This window comes from Phaethon aethereus (assembly GCF_964289735.1).
Source record: "Phaethon aethereus genome assembly, chromosome: 2".
Lineage (NCBI taxonomy): Eukaryota > Metazoa > Chordata > Aves > Phaethontiformes > Phaethontidae > Phaethon > Phaethon aethereus.
The window spans coordinates 94,780,934-94,804,999 of record NC_138582.1 but is presented as its reverse complement, the minus strand read 5'-3'; the positions used below and the strand labels follow the sequence as shown (position 1 = coordinate 94,804,999).

The window sequence follows — 24,066 nt, the reverse complement described above, 5'->3', positions numbered from 1 at the left end:
GGCTATTAAAGACTGAGGCGAAGAAGGCATTAAGTACCTCAGCCTTGTCCTCGTCCTTGGAGACAATGTTCCCCGCCATATCCAGTAGGGGATGGAGATTCTCCTTGCCTCTCTTCTTGTTGTTAATATATTTGTAAAAACATTTTTTATTATCCTTTACGACTGTGGCCAGACTGAGCTCTAGCTGGGCTTTTGCCTTTCTAATTTTGTCCCTGCTTGACCTAACGAGATCTTTGTACTCTTCATGAGTTGCCTGTCCTTTCTTCCAGAGGTGATAAACTCTCCTCTTTTCCCTGAGTCCCAGCAAAATCTCCCTGTTCAGCCAGGCCGGTCGCCTTCCCTGCCAGCTCTTCTTACGGCACATGGGGACCGCCTGCTCCTGCGCCTTTAAGATTTCCTTCTTGAAGACTGTCCAGCCTTCCTGGACCCCTTTGTCCTTCAGGACTGTCTCCCAAGGGACTCTCTCAACCAGTGACCTGAACAGGCCAAAGTCTGCCCTCCGGAAGTCCATGATAGCAGTTTTGCTGAGTCGTCTCCTTACTTCACTCACAATTGAGAATTCTATCATGTCGTGGTCGCTAAGCCCAAGACGGCCTCCGACCACCACATCTCTCACCAGTCCTTCTCTGTTTGTAAACAGCAGGTCCAGCAAGGCACCTCCCCTGGTGGGCTCACTCACCAGCTGTGTCAGGAAGTTATCCTCCACACACTCCAGGAACCTCCTAGACTGTTTCCTCTCTGCCGTGTTATACTTCCAGCAGACTACATGCAAGTGCAACTCAGTATGTGGTGGGTAGGGACCAGCAAATGCAATGTCTCTCCAGGCCAGTTTCTACCGGGATTTCTGTAATAGTCAGAAGTTAAAGATAACCTGTTGACAGAAACTACAGGAAGCTGGAGAAACAGTTCCTTCTCCCGTTCTGATCTTTTGCAACTGTTTCCAAGTACAGAGAGGGTACAACGTCCATTACATTTCAGCAGCTGGAATGATCCTTAATATTTACAGTTCAGACACCAATGTAATATATTTAAGAAATCTCACTGTTGTTGGAAGTAAGAAACAACAAAACCTGAATGTCTGAGAGTGAAATTGAAGAAAAACCTGAGGTTAAAAATGAAGTTACACTAATGAAGGTACTTTGAAACATACAGTGAAATTTTTGCTTATATTTCAAGCAGCAAATTAATTTTTTTTACGAAACTACTTGAAAGGCTATAATATAATAACCCCTGACTTTGAAATTTTAGTACAGCATTCTACTCTGAAGAATTACATGTAGTAAACCAAATACAAGAACTGCAGTCATACAACACATGGATTGTTACACTTGCTGGTTGAACAGGTCATTTAAGGATGCTGAATTCAACTCATCCTAATAAAAATTTGATTGTTGATACCAAATGTAGTTAACATTTCCTTACTATAACGACAAAAGATCAATTTACTAATACATGTTGCAAATGCAGTTAGTTTGAATGAATAATAGCGTATTTTAACTGGACAACTTAGAGTACGGTGTATAAGAACACTCTGGTGTTCCAAAAAGTTTCTCCACAAAAGCATAACACACCCGCACAGATACACAGATGTGTGTTCAAGTGCTGATTCCCTTTTGTGCAGCCCTGTGTTTATGTAATCTTTTTTTTTTTTCCCCCTTTCTTTCTTTCTTTCTTTCTTCCCTTCGCATGTCCTGGATGAGCTTGCTGCAGCTCAGTTCTTCCAGGATGTAGAAAAGAGAGCCAGCTATACTTTATACTTACCTGCTGGAAAGGAAATTAAAAAAAAAAAATCACTTTGCTGCTACAATTACTAGAAGTTAAGAGTAAGTTCCCTTTTCAGTAGCTAATGTTGTCACTCTCACCAACACCGAACCCCTTGGGCACTCTAAACTGCAACCTGAGAAACACTGCAAGAAAATGAAATACAATGATATGCAATGCAAGAATGGGCAAGCTGTAAGACACGTAAGGCTTGTACCCTCTCCTTCCACTCCAGTAACTATAAGAAAATAACTAGCTAGCGGAATATAACTGTGACTGTGTCACGAACAGTCAAACAGCTGTCATTTTGTTACAAAAAGGCACAGCTGACAAGTCCTTTAGCAACTTTATTTGCCAACGCAGAACACTTTTTTAAAGTATTATGGCATTTATTTCTAATATGCAATGAACTGAAAAAGCATAATTTTTTTCCTCCTGTTCACATACAAAGACTCACTGGTACGCTATATCCCTGCATAAAAATAGCAGAATTTGGCCTTACTAAAGCATAAAAAAGACAGACAATTCCTAAGCACAGGGCATCAATAGCTTGTGATCTGTTGGAGTTCAAAATCATCTACACATTTAGAAAGATAATTCTGAAGCCATCCATTTGAAGTGTTAGAAGAAATCTAAAGGGTTACAGAGATTTCAAACCAAACTATTTTGCACATTTCAGTCAAAAAGTAATTGCCTATTTCTAAAAAAAAAAAAAATAAAATTTCTACTATATCGAAATGTTTTTAAGATGTAAATGCACTTGTCATCTTTCATGTAAGCAGGGTGCTGGTGCCCCAAAATAAACAAAAGAAGAAAAGTTAGGGTTGACAAGTATGTCGCTGTGTAACTACAAATTAAATATGCCTTTTGATATTTCATTTTTAACTGCTGAGTACCTTTTCATCAGGCTATTGCCATTAGAAGTTTTTTTATTAGATTTTTAAATTAGACAAATAACAGATAAGAGATGTGACAAATACATCAAATCTGATTTAGCAGATCTGACACACTTAGTCTTTTACTGTAAGAGGGGCATTTGATATATTTGAAATGTTTCAAACAATGCTCCCTTAATATACCAAATAAGAATTCAGATTTAACTCTACTATATTCAATTTATGCCAAGTACAGAATGAATATCTAAAAAACCACAAACAATGAACTTTCAGTTGAAAGTGTGAAATCACCTGAAACTTTCAATGCAATGTGAAATTTTAAATACCACTACAGAAAAAAACCCACCCAATACCTGACAACACCAGCGAAACACAGAAGATACATCTTTTAATATTATTAGACTAACCTCTGCAACTCTGTACGGTGTGAACTTTGAGTGAATGTTGGCTAGACTACACAGCAGCCAGCATTTAAAAAATAATTTAAGAAAAGAGATCACCACATCTGAATTCCTCAGAAAGATAAACGATCATCCACTTTTTGTGTGGTAAACAAATCCACACTTACTATAGTCTCAAGTTTATCTAGTTTTTCTATATGTAAGCAAATAAAATATAATGAACCTTCCCACATTATTAAAAATAATTTGAAATTTGCATGCATAAGTTCGTATTAATAATCTAAAAGACTGAATGCCCACATACTACAGCTACTTTTGCTTGTACTGCACAACCTTCAATACACAGAAATCTTTTCTATCCAAATTCAGAGTATCACAACCACCTTGTTCACCCTCCAAAGGAATATAGGCTTGGAATTCAGAAGATATCACAGAGACTAATTTTGTCAGGTGACTAAGACAAAATATATGCATTTAAAATAGAATTTAAAAAGAAACTCAGCAAAACACAACCTACTACTGAAAGAGAGAAGAACGAACACAAATGAAAAAACCTTGTACGCTGAACTAGCAGATTGACCATTATGCAAAAAAAAAAAAAAAAAATTTCTAAAAACATACTCGGCAACTGATTAACTTTATGTTTCCCATTATTCCCTTCATCTCTTTTAAATCTGTTAATATGGTAGATTAAATCAGAACAATGTTTCAAACAGGAAAACAGAACCAAACTAGATTTCACTGTTGCTGCATGTTAAAATTGAAGTCTTTGTTGTAAAGACTCAGAAGTCAACACTGAAATTAAAATGAAAATTTAAATGAAAGTTATTTATTAACAATAAATCTAATTAAGCTAATAACACTGCCTTCTAACACCAGCAGTCACACCTCAGATCAAAATAAAGGTGCAAATGTATAATTACATTGTGTAGAAGTTTTCTGACATTCAGAACTTCCATATTGAATAGAGCATGTATGTTGAAAAACTAAGCAATATAAGTTATAGCACATAGGCTAAATTAAAATTTGCCCCATGCAAACAATTTGCCCTTCCTTATATTTAAAACTGTAACAAATAACATATGTATAGGTAAATATCTGATAATTACAGGACAATTGCCCAAGTGAGCAAGGCATATGCTTTTTCCACACTGACAGAAACATGGTTCAAAGCTTTAATATTATGTATTTTTCAAAGCTTGCTCAAGAGACAGGATTCTTAATTCCATTCTAATTTCTTCTTCAGAACTGTCATTTATTACAATTCTTCTCATTCTTATGTTTTCCCTTCTATTTCCCCATGATTTATATGATGCGAGGAATTATTGTCCTTAGTACTTCGATGACTGCAAAGTTGCCAATGATAAAAAGATTGTCAAGGTTTTTGGATAAGATTTTTCTGAATATTTTATACATTACAAGGCTTTAGGTAGTCAAATTAAACACAAATGTTCAAATCCGTAGCAGTCAAAGAAGGCACTTTAAAGATAAAGACAAAAATGCTTAAGTGAGTTATTAACATGACACAGAAAACCCTGCAGAGGCAGGGACAGAATCCTGCCTCCTCTTTTTTCCCCCTCCCACATTATGCTTCACTCACTTCTCAAAATCTGTAACAGCTGAGGATAGATTTTTTTTGCCTGTAACAGCTCCACTAATACAAACCCCATTTTTATCTCCAAAACAGCCTCCATTTCATGAAGCACGTCAAGCGTACCCACGTGAGAAAAAATGTTACTCTTTAGAGATTGGATTGTACTTGATCATCTTTGTGCAGCTTTTTGTCTTTGTGTAGTTTTTTCCAGTACATAAAATTTCTACTAACATTGAAAAGAAAGCAAACAAAAAACCAGAATGGAAACCATAAAATTATCCTACCGCGTTGGTCCATATGGCTCAACAACAGAATTGGCAAAACATACATGTAGCTTCTGTACAGTAGGTTTATACGGATTTGAGTCGTTTGGCTGATGATGTAGACCTTGACTTTTGTAGCCTTGATTCTAAAAGAGAAACGTTGATGGCATTGGCAAGGCAAAATGTTTAGGCCATTGTTGTGTTTCTCAGTGGTACTGCCTATATATGTCATGTAGCATTGCCTGTACTGTTACTATAAGTATATTGTAATATATACATTATTTGCACAGCTGGCAGAAGTTAAGTGATCAGTAATATTAACAGGCTGTCGTGCCTAGAGGACAAAAGTGCGAGACTGAGGGGGGGGTTCTTCGATTACACTGCAGCTTCTGGTAAGCTCACTGATCTAGCGAGCATCTGACCTCTCTGCCCTTTTATTTGCACTTCAAGTCTGTCTGTTGTTTGTATAATCCCTTTCAATCAATTTCTGTGTTAATTCTATTTCTAAATCCCACCCCAATTTACATTTCTACCTTGCTCATCTAGTCCTGGTTTCCCCGCTTTGTTCCCCCTTCATTCCTTGCTAGATACAAGTCTTCACCACAAACTTTTCATTCCAGTCTGCTCCCTCCCTTGCAGTTACCCTATTTTTTACCAGCATTGGTATCCTCCCCACGAACAATTCCATCTACCCAAAAGCATTATCTTCCCAATAGTCCAGATCAGCTGTTCTCTCCATTTTATTCAGGCTTCCAGCTTCTTCATTCTGCTCGGTAACAGCAGGGGGAGCATGAAGAAAGGAATACTTGCTAGTGCTTGACCGGTACAATGTTCAAAACCAGCTGCAGACCTGAAGCTCTGGGCTGGACTAGCAACACGGCAAATTCATCATCAGAAAATTCTTTATGTTATTCCTAACCAATTCCAGAGTATTTTCATGCTCACAGTTTTCCAAAATGTCCTTTGCAAAAGATAATCTGTGCCCCCACTCCCGTCAAATTTTCAATCGCCAGATGGAACGCTTGAAAGTTTCAGACTGCATCAGGGAAATTATTTGCCTTTTACCTTATCTTTAAACATGGGCAAATCTATGCCTTTTCCCCCTTCTTTCTTTTCAAAAAAAGAACGGTTCTTCTCAAAATTTGTCTTTATATTATCAGTAGTACTATTTGAAAACTAATGCAGAAACACTGCATTAAAAAACCTTCAGCCCAAACTATTACGTCTTGGTGATCAGGCATAGGCTGTATCCACTAAGGAACATCAAGAAACTTTGCTTACGCAACGCTACACATCACTGATAGTACCACCCAAGAACACAACTGAGGCCTAAATGTTTTGCCTGGCCAACGCCATCAACTTTTTTTCTATTTTAAAATTAAGGCTACAAAAGTCAAGATCTTAAATGAGCCAAAGGACTCAAATATTTAAGTTTTGCAGCCATAGAGATAACTGAAAAACAGATAATAATTTCTACTGTACAAGTAATTTTTTTTCCTCAACAAACCAATGTGTCGATCTTTAACAAATCCTTGAGTGAACTGTGTGTTTGACTCAGTGTGACCCACTGTCGGTCACCTGTATGCTATTTTAGTTTAATAAAGTAGATACTTTTCATGCTGTACTTGAGAGAAACTGTAAACTAGAGGTTTCGTGTTCGTTTGTTTTGGGTTTTTCCAAGAGGAAAATTAAAGATAGTATATCTACCTCAGTACCAACTGCATCTTTTAGATTACATAATGGTATACGCACACAACTACAATCTTGTTGTAACTTTTAATTTTGTTTGTCAATACTAGTTTATAGGAAAAAAACCCCAAACAACTACTATACGCTTGCTGGGTGATTTTCTTTTTTTAAATTGAATACTGGAAAAAGTCAGATTCTCATATGCCCTGTGAAATGGTGTGGGGTCCTTTTGAATAATGAAGTTCATCCACCTCCTCCAGGAGGGAGGCTTTCCCAGTCACTTACTACTTTTATCTTCAGAGCTCCAAATATTTTCAGAATCAACTAACCATTGCTATAAGCAGACAAATTGAAGGTACTCAAAGTTATGCTTTTATACCAATAGTCAACAGGGTACATCTGACAGAATTTATCCATCAGAAAGACAGATCATCACGGTAGAGAAGCATGGAAGAAGTGACTATATGTTCCTTCTAAACATGTCTAGCTTGGGGATTAACAAAAAAAACCCCAACACACAAACAATTTCTTTACTACTTCACATTGCACCTCTTGGCCAACACCATGATATGTAACCCTGAAGAGGAGTCCCTAATATCTTCATGTTGATTTTTACCAAAAATTTGCAAAGAAAGTACTTGAAACCAACAATAAACTGGACAGCAAGCAGACTAAAGCATACCTCTAATAGAAATTCAGTATTCCTTTTAAACAAAAAAATACTACAGAATAACCCTAAAGGTAACATGAGTCTAGTAAATAGATCCCAATGCACTCGATCAAGAAATGAGCACAGAAAATACGACACAACAACTTCCTTCTCTTTGTCAGCTGGTGGGAATGCAAACAAGCCAAGCAAAAACATATTTTAAACATGATGAGAAGTGATGTATTATTCATATACAAATTTGAATGTGCAAGATTAAAAGCTAAGTTATTTCAGATATAAACTGTATTAGAGCATATATTCTTAGCACAAAAGTAGTAACAAAAGACAGAAGAGAGATTTTTATTTAAAATAATAAACCCTAAGATCTTTGTGTTTTTAAGGCCCAGCGAGTAAGCCCTGCAGCTCTTGATTCATAGATTACAAGTGTGCTTCTTGTAATTACCTCCCTATCAAATTTTAAAGTACCACAAAATTTCCACTAAGCTTGCCATATACAACTCTATGAAACAATCTAAACAAGAAGGTACAAATTGTCATGTCAATCATTGATTTACTGAAAATTAGTACAAGATCACCTTCCAAATGCCACGTACCATGTTATTGCAACTACTTTCTACTTGGTATTAACCAGGCATTCATGTGATAAGTGATTTAAATGTACTAGTTTTAGATATGACAAATTAGATGTTCAAAGGAGCTAACTGTTAAGATGTGCACAGCATTCACTACTTAAAAAAAGGACTCATTTACATTATGCTTCCTTACAACAGAGGTTTTTAAAGCATCTAAATAATGACTAACATCCCAGTCATTCTAAATACCTTATATGTGCCCTTCTTTGATGGTTTAACATTCTTTGCTGAACTACTGTTAGAGTATGCATTTTCTCATAATTTTAGCTTTTCAGAACTGTAATTACATCTATTACAACAGTGGCCAGATTCTTTGGAAAAAATTCAAAACAATCTCAATGAATTTCATAAGAAAATAGTAAAGATGTCTTTTACAATTCTTTCTATTATATATAAGCAATGAAGCAAAATAATCACAAAAAACAAGTATTAAAGAGATTATCAATTATAATTGCTGCTTTAATCATTTGGGGGTATTTGAAAAATGATTTAGGAATTTAGTAAAGTCTGTGAGAAAGAACTTATAAGAACTTGAGAACTTATAAGAACTTGTCAAAAGTTAAAAACACAGACTAGAAAAAAGTTTTAAATTGCAGAGTGTATTTTAGCCCCTATCAATCACTGTTAAAATAATTTCAGAGTTTAATAAGCAGATATTTACCTGCTGGAACAAGACAATCTTTCCAATCAAAATATCCTGCATAAATGCCAGGTTCTAATGACCCAACTATCGGATCTGCCTTGAATTCAATGTACATTTCAAACAGTCTTTGATCCAGCTCTTTCAAGGATTCCATACTAACCTGAAAAACAACAAAAAAGAGAAAGAACATAATTATTAGTCATTAATTACAAGAATTAAATCACATACCCAAAAAACTTATATCATATCTTTAATTTTCAGTAAAGAATGGCACCTACACACATTTCAGTTCATAATTACACATACAAAACACCTAGGAACTTCCATATTATCTGCCCAAACTACCCAGTATAATTTTTTTTTCTGATTGTGCTCAGCAATAGACATTTTTGGGAAAGGTTCAAGAAATGCCAAAACAGGCAGATCACTCCATAGTTGTCTAGTGGCATGATTTTTTCTGCATGTCAGGAGGTCTTGATCTTGCACCAAGTAAACTAATTTTAACAGCTCTCTATGCAATTTTTAGTAATTCACACAACTTAGCCACACTAAAAATCTAAAGGGATATACACAATTTTCTCATTGTATCTTAAGAACTTTAGATTTTATACAAGACTTTTTTTACTAAACATAGGTACCCTTTGTAATTGTAGCTTCTTAAACCATTCTGCAACACAATGTGTATCATAAAATGTTAAAGTAGAAAGTCAGTATTTTAGCATGATAATGGATGCTAAATGCAAATAAAATATGCTGAAAATATCATGTGACTTCTGCTTAAATGTATTTATGTTTGTAAGTAAGAGCTTAAGAGACAACAAAGTAAAGTTTTTAAACTATTACTCATTTTCCTCAACAATTAGGGAAAAAAGCGTGTGTGTGTGTGTATGTGTGTATATACACACACACATACATACATATACATATATATATGTATGAGGTAATTTCCAGAAGCAAAGAGGTTTAAAAGTGAGGAGGAAGGCAAGGCTCTAGACTAAACTGGGAATTCAGAAGAAAGAAGGAAAGAAAAGAAGAATACCAACTCCTTATCATTCCTTTCTCTGTGAAAGACAAAAGATTTAATGCTGCAAGCTGCAGAATAAGGGATGGAGGTTCTTCACTGCAGGTATGTCTCTAAACTGAGTTCTCCTCTGGCATGCCTATAATGTTAAGTGAAGGGAAAAGGGAACTGCAATATCTGAGTCAGGAACAGAGAGATAAGCCTTCAGGAATGAGATCATACCTGCAAGGGAAAACAGAGGTGTTAAGGTCAAAGTTGCTGCCAGATTCAGGGAAGCTGGGATGGTAAGTTGATGCTCAGAAACAAGAGACACTACCACTTTCCTGCTTTTTTATCTGATGAACCTCCTTCAATTTGTCACAAGAGGATCTATATCCCAAAGGTAGGATTTTCATTAGGCACTGAGAATTCAGTCCCAGGAGAAGATCAAGGCCATTTTTTTCTTTCCCTTCTACCCGACAGCCTGTTGACACTCAAGATATTAAAAAGAACACAGTAAAAAAGGTACAAAAATCTCACTAAACCCTCTTTTTCCCCTTACATAGAACCAAAGAAATGTAAACCCAGAATGGGTTTCAAGATATGTTCCACTTCAATCTCTTATGATTAGGGAGAATAACTATCTTTAGACCATTCCTGTTTATGTTTGCACTAGCGGGAAAACCAAAGTACAAGTTGCAGTGGGGAGTCCCTGCAAACAGGCACCCATTCAGAGAATCTGTGAAACAACTGCTTCAGTTGTCCTTAAAGTGCTTTAGAATTAAGTAATTCCACCTTCCCCTTCTACAGTCATTCAATACAAAAAGATTATCTGCACATTTAGCATAGGTTTTTTGTTTCATGCAAGCCCTCTTCAACCTGTTTCAAGTTCAATGCACAATTAAGAGCGTGGTGGGTAACTTTGTATTTCAGCTGGTGGAAAGATTAAAAGAATTAACAGTTCATCCGAATGTTATTTTGAGCCCAGGATGGGGGAGTGAAGCAGAGCAGAAGTCCTCAATGATGTCCATTGTGTATACCCATTTCCCTGACTCTCAAGCAGGGTAAATGCTATAAAAGTATACAATTCTCTCATTGTTATCTTTCTCCTGTGAACTTCCCTGTAATTAGAGTTTTCAATTTTTGTATTAAAGCCATTTTGAGCCTCTGTCCTAGTAACCCCTCAGCCTTATCTAAAGTATCAGAACTGTGGAAACAATTTTATTCAGCTTAATCAATAAACTAAAGACTAATGTTATGGGATACATGCTTTGTTTGTTTGTTTGTTTTTCACTTGCTAATTGACTAAACTGATGATAAAACATTGAATTAAAGAATCTCTACAGAAAACAACTTAAGAGTTATGTAGAAACTGAATATAATTCCTGGGAATTGAGTACCATAAGTATGTGCCATCGTGTAAAGCAGAGTGTAAAATCTGGCCATTTTACGTAACTTTGTATTTGCACACTAAGAAAAAAATTGAAATAACCATGTAGAATGTAAGGAAATTTTCTTGGTTACCATTTTATGCTTTCTGTATTTTCAGAATATTAGATAATAATAATTCCTCTTCTAACAAAGGCGACTTTAAAAAAACTGCAACCAAAGAACAGATAATTTTTACTAATACACACTACAAAATTAACTTTAAAATTCAATTTATAAAACCAACAGAATTTAAAAGTATAGTTTTGTTTCGGTCTTCTCAGATAAAACCAAATTCTATTTTTCAAAAGCTCTGTCAATTCTTTATTGCAAATTTTCTAGCTAATAAACAGTTAAATAAATTAAGAAACTTAAAGAAATTTAGGTGACAGAGCAAAAAACTGAAACAATCAACTAATCCCTGTAAACCTCTGTGGGCTTCTAGTCTCTCAAAATTAATGAAGGGTTCAAAAATCACCATTTTCAGGCGACTACCTAATTATCCAAATCCTTCCAGCTAGCATCATTGTTTGATGTGTCCCATATATGCAGTACTGCACCAGTCAGTGCTTTCAAAGGGTTAACACAGATTTGAAATTAATCTACAACGTCAACATTCAAATTTTGTAATTTATAAACCTACCAGACCTTTAATGACAATACTTTGATGTGGCTGTACAAGACAAGAGTGTTGAATACATAACAGATGTCTTATTTGCTTATATAGACAACACTAACTGTAGCTAGCTCAACTCTCAGTTGTCTCAGCAGCAAAGAATGGCAATATCCAGAATAATTTTGTACTCTGTACTAGCCATACAAGTCATATCCAACCCATTTAAATGCTATTCAAAATTACTTCAGCCACAGAAATTCAAACAACATTCAGGCACAATGAGACTAAGGATATATCATATAGTAGAAACATCAGTTTGAGTGAAATATTGTACTCTGTACTGGAAAAGATAACATTTTACTTCCAACCAACCAATGTTTCCGGAAATAAACTAGCTTTACAGTCCTAAGGATTAAGTCACAACATTTCTCATAAAAAATGATTAATCTTTACAAAAAGGCAGGAAAATGAGACAGCTACTGCCGCCCACTTTGACATTTTCATTCTTTGAAAAAAAAAAACAACAAAACAACACAACCAACAAAAAAAACCCCAAAACACAAACAAAAAAACCTGAAGTAGTTTATGAACAACAGCTATCAGTAATGCAGATTGCCAGATGAAATAATCTATTAAGTATATTTCTGAGATAATGATCTTTTATTCTCTGCATTAAGAAAACACAGTGACATTAAACATCTTTACTAGGAAATCTGATAAGCTTTGCCGTTGAACACACAAGTCCTGAATAAGAAGTCACATTTTCTATACCACAATTTCTATACACATTTTCTATATTTAAGCCTTATAGGAACATAAACAACCGTATCATTTTTGTTGTTGTATCCAACTGATGCTTGGAGTCCCACTCATTTGTAGAAGGCTCACCCAAGAGTCCTGTTGGCCATATGAACACGTGCACTTAATTTCCACAGAAAAAAAAAAAACAAACCCAAAATAAGAACTGTTTCCTTCAAGCAATGATACTTCATTCCAGTGCTCTTACTTACTTGAGTTATTTTTTCAACACCTTGAAAGCCATGTTTCTCAAAATGTTCAGCTATATTTAGGAAGGTATGACGTTCCAGATAACGGCAGTTGCTGAGTGCAATCAAAAGCCTCTGTTCCTAAAAATTTGTTTTAAGAGAAGAAAGAAATACCAGCATGACCAATACTGTAAGTGTATAGTATTTCATTGACTTCCTGTGTGTAATAAATATGCTGATAAATAAAAGTGGAGTTTACAAATATTTTCCTCAATTAAACACAAAGAATTGAGTGAGTATCAGGTACGCTGATTGAACACGTATGCTTTTTCTTATGGGATCTGAAGCATTCACTGGAATAGCAGTGACTAATACAGAACTGTGGTTAAGACATCTTTACAAAAATTAGGTTTGGACAGCTTTCCAGTAAGCTGTTTCTGGCTTTTCCTTTGTTTCAAGAAATATGCTAAGAATTATGACCATCGTAAAAATGTAACTGAAGATCATCTTCACTTTCACATGAAGCTGGCTAAAACAAGGGAAGCAAAACAAGTACTCAACAAATGCACTCACCCATTCTAAAACACGATAATGTTCAGAAGTACATAATATAATTTCAGCAGTTAGCAGCAGTTAATTTGAAAAAAATTCTAGGTGGTTATAACTTATCTCTGGTTTTCAATTTTTTTTTTTTTTTTTTTTTAATTACAAGAAGGTCAAATACATTCTGAAGTTGAGATATCAGGATTGCCTTTTCCTAACCTTGGTGCAACAAGGTATAGTTTCCAAAGAGACAAAGAACCAGACAGAACTACTATTTAAATAGGTTTGGTCTTCCCTTTTCTGCTCTCCTTCCCATAATGGGAAAACAGTTTTCTACCTCAGATTGAAACTTAAAATCAACAGCAGCAAACATTTTGAAAACAAGATTATTTGGCAATGAAATCATCATAATGCTGCAGATTAAAAATGGTGTTGGTTTTCAGACCCAGAAGAACTCCCAACAGTTTTGTATTCCAGTAATATGATGACTAGTGTGGACATGTGCAGTTGCCTACTACTTTAAATTATAATCAGTTGGTATACAGACTAATCAACAAAATGAGCATTTTAAAAATACAGTGACAAATCTTACTCTGGTCACTCACTTTCTCTGTTCTCATTACTCAGTCAGGAAAGAGAAGACATAGCGTTCTGTGATTTACAGTAATAAAATTAATAAGACAATATTTGGTTCTATGGTATCAAAAATTGTTCATTTCTTCTTTTTTATTTCAACTTTTGTACTTATGACATATGGGACAAAGTCTGGAACAGCCACAAAAAGTTACTTTGTCAACAATTAGTACCAAAATCTATGTGTTGCAAAAATAAAACAATATAAAAAATTACTTACTATAGTCTGCAATTCTGAAACTTGGCCTGATTTGTCAATCTGGGAATGCTTATCGTTCTTGTAAATGAGGCAAAGCTGGGCTTCTGACAACATTTAAAACCTATACTAAGGAATATTAATCTCACAAGAGGTTGTCACTAGCTTTCTTGAGGGAACAACTACGTTTTTTCCAATCAGCCACCAGACTAGAAAGCACATTAACCAAAGTGTCAAGAATATTAAAAAAACTTTTTTCCAATTTCCTAGAAAACAAATCCAAATGCAAACAAGCCACACAAATAATCAATACTCACTCTCAGTAAAGTCATTTTTTGGGAAAAACTACATTACTGAGTATCTGCATCTTCATGGGTTTTAGAAAGCTAATCAGACCAGTTCTTATCATTTAAAACAAGGTGATAAATTAAAAGTCAAATCCTCAGCTGCTTTAACATCAGTGCTATTTTCATTTATTTCAATGATGCCCATTTTAGTTTCTGTGGAGGACCTGGTCCTCCACATTCAAAAAATGTCTTAGTTAGTTTAAGTCTTATACTAATTAAGATATCATACACAAACAGTTTAAAAAGAAAAAAAAGACTACGTTCCTGTAACTTTGAGAAGCATTAATTTTGACGTCAGCTTTTGGAAATAGAAGCCAAACTTACTGAAGAAAGACTTGAGTCTTCATGAATGCTTCCAAACAAATCTGGAGATGAAACATCAACTGAAAGACTAGAAATAACAGTTAAAAAGTGAGTAGTATAATGATTTTGATTATCTGATATATGGTGGATTCAAAGGAACAGCGGGAACAGAAGACTGGAATCTTGTTTCAAGTCCCATCACACCAGATAATAAAGCAGCCCACGTTGCTCAGATTTTCTAAGATGTCCAAAAAGCCTGCAGAAGCATTGTGGACAGACAGTACTATTCTAGCTACAGAACTTTCCTTCTTAAAGTATTTTCATTTTCCATAATTTTTCTGGTTTGTCACAGATTCTAATTTGTTTTTACACCTACCCAGCCAACAGAGTCATCCAAAGAGCAAAAAAGAGAGTGGCATTAGGAACACAGTTAATGTACCTTTTTCTCATGCATATTGCAGGTACCAATATTTGCCAAGTCCCTGGTTTTTCACAAACAAATGACTGGTACTCATCATTAGTAATACTTGAAACTCAGGCTATTCTGACTTGGTTTGGTCTCTAAAATAAGTGGCTCACGAGCAATTATGGAACAAAAACTTTCAAGAATTTAGCAGAAATACCACTAGAACCAGTCAAAAATAGAAGGGAAGAAAAGGAAGCCAGGAGCTGTTTCTCCATGTGTAGACATTACTTAGTGCCAAGGACAACTCATTCCATGTAAAGTCATATCAAAACCAATATACCTGCTACTATAGCACACTACAACTCCTGTCATTGAATAAAATGGTATAACTAATGCCATATTAATGATATTGTACAATATTTATTAGGTGATGTCACTCAGTTGTTTGGCATGAGAAGTATCTACTGTTACTTCAAAGCATCACTAACCAGAGGTAGAAGTATTGACAAGAAACATGAAATACCAGAGCGGATAAAACCACACCACCACTGAAATTTGAGACTTGCATTCCCAAATTCAGAACACTACACCTAGGAACTATTTATTTTACTTACTGTGCCGTATCTATGTCACCATCAGGTTTGGTGCTCAGTTGTTCCAAACAGTCTATAAAGACCTAGGAAACAATAAAGCAAGATCTACATTTTCTGCCAGAATGAAAAAATATTCTTAAATTCACTTTTACTACAGTCAATAGAAGCAGAACAATCATCATCTACTTTCTTTGTCTTAAACCTTACATACATTAATACAGTAACATTTTAGCTACATCTTTTGAACACATATTTTTAATTTTACATGGATCACTGTTTACTTGTAGCAAAACACAGGAGTTTAATCTTGTTAAATGAGTCTCATCATGCATGGCTAAAATTATGCAGTGATAATCTGCTGATTTGCAAAGAATGCATTGCTAATAGTTTTCAACTGTTCAATCTGAACAGTTGGTCCCAAGTAAACATCACAGAAGCATCCCTAAAAAACATTTTTTGCTTTGGCTCATGATTTCTTATTTGAGGACAACGGTTCTATAAAAATGGTTCAAAAGCCTAAAGCATGCTATTACCTAATTTCAAATATATTTAAAAAAAATCAGATTTGGTTACAAAGAATATTGGTTTCTGATACAAGAAATAAGAGTTAGGATCCTCAGCTGATGAAAATCAGCATTGCTCCTTTTACTGCAGTATATCAATTTTAGATAACATCAGCTCAGCAAGTGTCTCTCAATCATCAGTAAAGTCACAATCAGTAAAATACTTGAACATTTAACATACACATCCTCTGAGGATTTGGTATAATCCGATTCAGCTAGTAAGCTCTACACACTTTTGAAGTCAAACATTTCTCGGTATCCCTGAGCGCGTCAGAGGAATAACACAGCCATCAACTTAAGCTACCTTTTGGGAGGTGGGCAGGGTACAAAGCACACATTTGTGTTGATCATCGAGTTCACAATTTCATACTTAAAAGCGCTTGAGTTACCTGCATGATCCCAATGCTTAGCTGGCACACATCCTCCTGTGTTTTCTGCTGCTGGAAAACCTGAAGATGCAAGCATATTATTTCAGAGGAACAGCTTCACGTGGCCTTATTCTTAAGGAAGGCCTGAGTAACGTATCCCTAAAGAGATGACACAATTACAGAAATGGCTGCTGGGGACACAGTGTTTTCTCATGGATCATTTTCAGTTTTCCCCCACCCTAAAAATGGGGAGAGAGAATAGAAGTCCCAATAAACAGTTTGACATGTGTGAGGAGATAAAACACTAAAAGGAAAGAAGTCCTACTACCTAGTATACGTGACACATATCATTGTTTGATAATGGAATTGCAGCAAAAACTCACGGCGTATTCAAAGATCTTTGCACCCTAAAAAGAAGGATTCACCATGCACTGCAGATTCTCTTGAATAATGCGCATTAAGAAACTAGACAGGCTAGCCGTAAAAATTAAAATAAGTGAGGAGAGAGAAAAAATATTCATGCAGATGGGCGCAAGGGACTTTGGAAAAGTGTTAAGCTTTCTTAGATTGCTGAAACCTGAAAGAAAACATCAGTATCACAGCCAGAGCCTCAAACTACTAAGTGTATGGGAACAACCAGGGCTCCTGATTTAGAATAAAGGTTTACAGAAGTAAAAAGCCAAATTTAAGTCCTACACGTAGTTTGGATGCAACACTGAGTGAAGAGTAACTCCTGGGAATGCCCCCCCCCCCCCTATTTTTCTTCGTGTAAATAAAGTCACATCTACAGCTACCTGAAAATTACATTAGTAGGCATTTTTGCAAAAGAACAGCTTTAAAAATTTAAATACAGGCTCAATCTGATGCATACACACATAATTACCCCTAACAAAGGAAACAAACATAATTCTAAAAGCTAGCAGCAGTGAAAAGGGTGTACATGGAAAATATAAAAAGGAAAAGTTAAACCACTGTACCATTCTCTGAAAGTTCTTGTTCTGAAACCCAACTGTAATTTACATTAAAAGAATGAAAATAAAAGCATAAATCAAAACTTACGCTGGCCTCTCCAGGTTTGCAGTCCAGCACAGTTTTAAGAGATTGCAAGGAATGGATAATGCACTGTTCAAACTGGGATGGCTGAAAGGCAAAAGACTTGTTAGCTTTAGATAAGCATGTCAAATGTATACTACACAAATATATAAAAATTTCCATGCCATATGGTAAGCTCTTAATTTCCAAATTATCACAAATAAGGAAAAAATAAATAAAACACAACTCATATTATCAGAGGACCCTTTTGTAATGATGTGCTTTTCTACTTAAGTTATCTACAGAATTATTATGGTAGATGAACGTACATTTTCATCTAAATGAGACTTCCACACCAAACAGCCTCCTCTAAAAGGATCATGGAAGATTTTTATAGCTTTTTTGTGGTAGTACATATTGACAATTACATTGTAGATGCCTGTGACACCCCCTTGATCTAAGCTGGGATAGAATTTCACCTGGGATATTTGATATTTCTGCATTTTATTTCAGCAAAAGTTTTCTAAGAAAAGTGGACTGATATTGCTTTCACATGGAGGAAAAAACCCCAATGGTTTGCATGGCTTTTTTTTACCTTCAGGTTTCCAAACCTGAAGTATGAATGTCTAGATGCGTGTATCAATTTCACTCTGAAAGTGCAAATGAGTTCAGAGCATCAGAGTCATTAGTCAGTTCTTCCTTGTCTTTCTTTCTTCCCTGTTAAGTCACACCTTTTTTTAATGAGGCTGCTTGCTGGTATTAGGCAGGAAGCTGTTGTGTGTGAAGCGGAGAACTGTCAGTGCTCTAGCAAAGATGGACACCATCCTATTGGATTTAGGTCAAAGAGGTGGACAAAAAAGGCTTCTACGCCATGTCAACTTGTTTTTCATCCAGTAGATAGTTTATGGCATGTCACCAACTTTAGGCTTAGAAGTAACTTTTATTTTTGTAAATGCTTGGGTGGAGGTAGATCATGAAAGTGATGCCTGCACGGCAACCTGAAAATCATGAACACAATTTGTATTTACTACTTTTGGACTGGCTTAAAAGAAAAAGAACAGCAGTAAAATATTGCTCTTGTGTTTTATTATGTGGAAACAAACAAACAAAAAATCACAGCTCAGGAGAAGCAAACTATTCTTTGTACATTATGAAACTAAGGAAAGTTGCTTCTGTGTCTTACTGCATCTTTTACCTGAAACATAAATGCTAAAGGGGTTATCAACCAGTATTTCCTACCAACTTAAAATGAAGTTTCATTTTAAGCCTAAATTGTCCCCAGAGAGACTGTCTGGCCCTTGCTTATACTGGTTAATTTTTGCTACAATTTTTTGCTATAATATTACCACAATGAACTCTAGTAGATAAATAACTTGCTATGACAAAACATAGACAACTACCACCATTAAAATTTGGCATGTCTCAACCACAGCCTCAAAATGTATCTAGGGAAGTGCTGTACACAAGGAATTCATGGGTAATTTCTAAATGCACCCAAAAAAAAAGTAAGCTTATTTAACAAAGATGGGTTAAGATACAACAAAATCATAAAGGAACATAAGCTTTTGTGGAAGATCCTTCCTCCTCCCTCCATTTTACAGATGAACAGAGTGAAAACCAGAAAGAGTTAAGGGACTTGCCCAAGTTAGTGGCAACTGAAACCAAGACCAGAAGCTGTAAATCTGGTTATAATATTACAATTGCCCAACAACACTCCTTCCTACAATGTGTATATAGTGATTGCTTAATGCTCTCCTACTCAACTTCAAACATGTATTTATAGAAGCAAATCAGAAAAACTAAAAAAGTCTGTGGAGCATTCTCTTAGATAATACACACAAAGCAATTCTCCCTCCCACAGGCCCTTTCTGCTTTCGCAGATTGTTTTTAACTCACACCTACAATGTGCTTGCTGTGTTTTAGGCATTACTCATTACTATTTATTTCCAGAAAGCATCTCACTAATTTATCTGAATTTGGTTTCAAGCCATTTGTTGTTTGTGTGTAGGCAATCTCCTAAATTAGTTGGTTTTCAGTTCAATTTCTCATTATAACTTAATAAGTGACCTATTTATTTAGCTACAGACCAATTCCATGGTAGTGTGCCTACTAAGTTATGAAGCATTTTGATGTGACCTGAACTTGTTGTGACCTCAAGAATAATTTTTTACTTCAGTAAACCATCCCTAAAGTAAAGATGCTTAACAATGAAATTTATTATCTCAGCAAAAAAAAAAATCATTCTAGAGATCAACAGTAACTATACGTTTAAATAAATCTACTTAAGGCAGAAAGACATGCTACATATCTTGATGCTCAATTCTTAATCAATTTTTTTAATGAGTACTATCCCGTATAAAATACCAAAATAACTTTCTCTGTGATTATCCTGGCACACATAATAAGTTACTTGATTGTATTACTAACTTCAGATTCTCTTTTGCAACTTCGAAAATATTGCTGTCTAGTAGTACCATTATCACCTAAAGTTACTTCAAACATAGTACTTTAAGTAGTACAAACAAAAAATTTGGAAAAGGAAGAAAAGAAAAAAAGAATCTTTGTGTTTGGTGATGGGATCTGTTAAAAGTACTGTAAATAAGTAACCATCCAAACTAAAATACTTTCTTTAATCTTCCTATATTTTCATATTTTAATAAAACTATAGACACTAGTATGCACACATATAGACAAATTCCTAAATAATTAAATTTTGGGAAAATATAGAAACCAGTTTCATTAGACATGCAAAAAAAAAAAAAAAATCCAGCAAAGAAAGTGCCTACAAGACACATAAGTATACCCACCAACGATGTCAAACCTTCATTGTCAACAACCCAGTCTTCCTTTTCAGCTAACCTCTTTATACCTGTAAGACAGCAAAGGGAGGGGGTAGGGAGGAAAGGAGGTATTTATTTTCAATATTAAAAACTCCTTGAACTTGAAAAGGTAAACCACAGACATTGGGACTGCAATGACTAGGCATACAAGCAAATAGCACTAAAAGCTTCAAAGTTTTCAGCATTCTCAAATGACTAAGAATGGAACTCTTACATAGTATGCTGGTGACACCACATAGAGAAGTGCCTCTATGAAACATGGCAAGAATGGCATGAAGCACATCTTTTAATGGAAAGCTTAAAATTAAAGAAATATTGTGAAGGCTTTGGCTTTATTTTTATTTTGTAGATTTTTAATCACAACATAAAATACCACATTTAAGAACCCAAGTTTCTAGTCTATTATACTGCAGCTCTTAATTAAAAATGAAAGAACAATTGCCTAACATTTTAGCAAAGACAGAAAGAACAGCATATAATTCATATTTAATAGCTATAAAAGAGGCTCAGAGTCCCCAGCTCCAGGTCAATGATCCTTGGTGCTAGACTTTCTTAAAGAAATACATAAAGGGGTATGCAAAAAAGGACTCTTCTGCTTCCCAGAAGATGCCAACATCTATAGGCTGACTGAAGCTAACAGGAGCTAAGTCAGAATGTGAATCCAAAGCTCATGCACTGTAAACAGAATTCCTCTATGGACACATGCATTCTGCATCACCATTTTTTGAGTGGGGGCTTAATTGACTCATACACAGAATAAAGATGAACTGCACGCAGTTCATGGGAGCTTTGACATGCAGTTTTTCACATACAAATTGCTCATCAGAACTGTCTGTACATCATGAAACTCCGTTTCAAATGAGCAAAAATTTCAGTGAATTACCATCTCTCTATAAAATCTAAGAGAAGAGGATAACAAATGCATGCTGAAAGGTATATTCACTATTTTGGTGTTCTAATGGGCTAAATTATGAAGCTTGATTATGATGTCATACCCTGTGATTCTACATCTTATAGAAGTATAGGCTTAGTGAGGTAAAAAGTATTAAGGGATTGTGCAGAATAATTACTCTGCTCATTTTGTTATTTAGTAAACCCTCTTAATTCAACTGATATTCTTGCGAGGCTTTAGACGGCACTAGTCAGCCTTTACACGTTTTTTTGGCTGCTCACTTTTGCATTCTGTTCTGAGCTAATACAAACACAAAAGAAACAAAATTTCTTTCTTGTATTTCACTGCTCACCAAATTCCAGTCAAATACATTCATGTAAACCCCCTGTCTAGTCTGGCATTCACATAATTTGGCTGTCACGACCTTTATGACCAGTGATCACATATGAGAGGGAAAGAACACAGCCTGCTTCTTAGGGCCAGCATGAGTATATGGTGTTTACCATAAGACACCAAGAAAACCCTGTACACAAGCAGATTTGTTCTATTTTAATAGCTCACGGTAGAGTGGTCTATTAAAAATTTTAACTTAACTGAATGCCTTTATCAACTTACAACACACAGCAAGAGATGAGACTGAACTTTTTATCAGCAGTCTACACCACTTGCATTTCAGAGAGATTATAGAGGTGAGATTCAAGTCCAAGAGGAGCCTTTTTGATTTATATATTACAGATATAACTACATCTGAGATCCATTTACATAGCTCCATGAGAATATCCATTAACTGTTCTTTCACTGGTTCCTTAAAAATAACAGTTTCTCCAAGGGCCCAACTAACTTGTTCCTGTCTAGAAAAACCTATCTAAACACATTTAACACGTGCAATTTTGCTTGAGCTGGTAAAGAACAACAACAAAAAAAGGGTCCCATAGATAAGGCACACAGTGCCACAATATGGAATGAGAGTCATCATACAGGCAGGCATCTTTTCTCTTCCCCTGTTTGATGCTACAGCCAATACATGGAACTGCTTCATTGGTAAGGGATTGAAGCAACAGTTAAGGAAGCCTGCTGTCATTAGGTAGGTGAAAGAAAGGTATATTATCCAGTCAACATAACATAGCAGCATCTTGTGGGATCTGAGCTCTTTTGATTCAGGAAGGAAAAGTATGAATAAAGATGTTCAGACCAAAGAGAGAATCATTCAGACATAGATTGGTAAAAATCTGCTTTTATAAAAACCTAAGGTACAGACTACCACAAAAGTTTTTCCTCCACAGAACATACGTGGTCAGCAATCAGGATGCAAGATGCAGAAACTCTGGATCTGAATGAAGAACTGAGCTATTGTTATGATGCAACAAGTATGCAGACCTTTTGGCTGAGAGTTTTATCATTAATCACGTATCAGAGCTCTCTGGAGAAGCTAAGCGGATAGCTCACAGAGATTTGATAAGCAAACGACTGTCACCAAAATGGTTCAGAGCTAGATACTTCCTTCTTTTCAAACCTACAGCCTTCAACTTTTCAGTGATTCTGAGGAGCCTCTCTCAATTCTTAGAGGGCAGTCAGGCCAACAGGACACCCTCACGTCACAATTAATTAATTAGTTACATACAAAGGAATCTTTTTCACCTGCCATTTAAAAACCAATAGAAATTAATTTATCTCAGTTGTGCTAAGTGAAGAAAAGCAAAAGAGACTTCCTCATACTTTAAGTGAAATCTGAAATAATGCACTTTCCCTAAGGAGTTTTAAAGAGGCAAGACAACCTATGTACTTGTATGGCCAACTAGCCTGATATTAATGCATAAAAATGTTAATGCTGAAATGGAATTTAAGAAAAGAATTAAAAGCCAAGAATATAACTCATATCAATTTGGTATCAAATGAACCACAGAGGCTTTATGACCTGTTGTCACCAAAAGTTTAAAAAAATTGCTCAATATAGCCACTTGTGCTTAGCACACTTAAGGTTTGGGTAAAACACTTCATTTCATATCAGCCTACAAAATAACAATGAATCATATGTTAAAGATTAAAACTGTGTAAATGGTAAGATTAAAAAAGCCCCAATTTTTTTAACATTGGGGGTAATTAATCTTTTGGAAAAAAAAACCTGCTAAGTGAATTAGTAGATCAATCCACCCTGAGATTTTAAGCAAGACATTTATTTCTGCAAGATTTACTTCATTCATATTCAAGTTTTAGAGTTGAATGCAAGATGAATGGCCTCTGTTGCATATAGAATCACATTAGATTTAGAGAATGTGTTACTGGCCTTGACAATACAGACATTTATGGCAAAAGCTGTGTACTCAGTAGGAAGCCTGGGGATTATAATGTTAGTAAAAAGCCTTGGAAAACACACAACTAAAATACTTCATAAAGGGCTGTGGATTTTTTTTTTTCCTTGGGGGTGGAGCATTGCTTATTTAATTCTTCACTTTACAGAAGAACTCAAAAAAGAAAATAAAATATATTTCCAATATGGAAAAGCTGCATCATAAGATAAATCACTTGCATTATTAAACTGTCTCAATCCAAAGGAAAGAGATCTAAACTACTGTATTCATTGGACTAAGGGACAAAAAGACTGATGACACACATTTCTGTCAGAAAAGTTAAATGCTTGAATAACCCTTGTGAGATACTAGAGAACTCAGGAGTCCACTGCCACTATAACAGCTGTAACAAACATGGTTATCTGCTACAACATGGTTTGGCCTAATCAGAGGCAAAAAAGTAGGATAGTAAGCAGGGAGACC

General features: G+C 35.4%; 1 protein-coding gene across 1 annotated transcript in view; it reads right to left on the bottom strand.

Moving 5' to 3' along the window:
• EXOC2 (exocyst complex component 2) overlaps window positions 1-24,066 on the bottom strand; it is a gene marked incomplete at both ends in the record, with an annotated part of 122,401 nt that overhangs the window by 32,679 nt on the left and 65,656 nt on the right. The window contains 7 exons of the mRNA XM_082015211.1: window positions 8,568-8,709; window positions 12,604-12,720; window positions 14,623-14,689; window positions 15,622-15,683; window positions 16,553-16,612; window positions 17,591-17,671; window positions 20,371-20,432. Coding sequence (XP_081871337.1) covers window positions 8,568-8,709; window positions 12,604-12,720; window positions 14,623-14,689; window positions 15,622-15,683; window positions 16,553-16,612; window positions 17,591-17,671; window positions 20,371-20,432 — 591 coding nt within the window. The remainder of the gene's footprint in view (window positions 1-8,567; window positions 8,710-12,603; window positions 12,721-14,622; window positions 14,690-15,621; window positions 15,684-16,552; window positions 16,613-17,590; window positions 17,672-20,370; window positions 20,433-24,066) is intronic.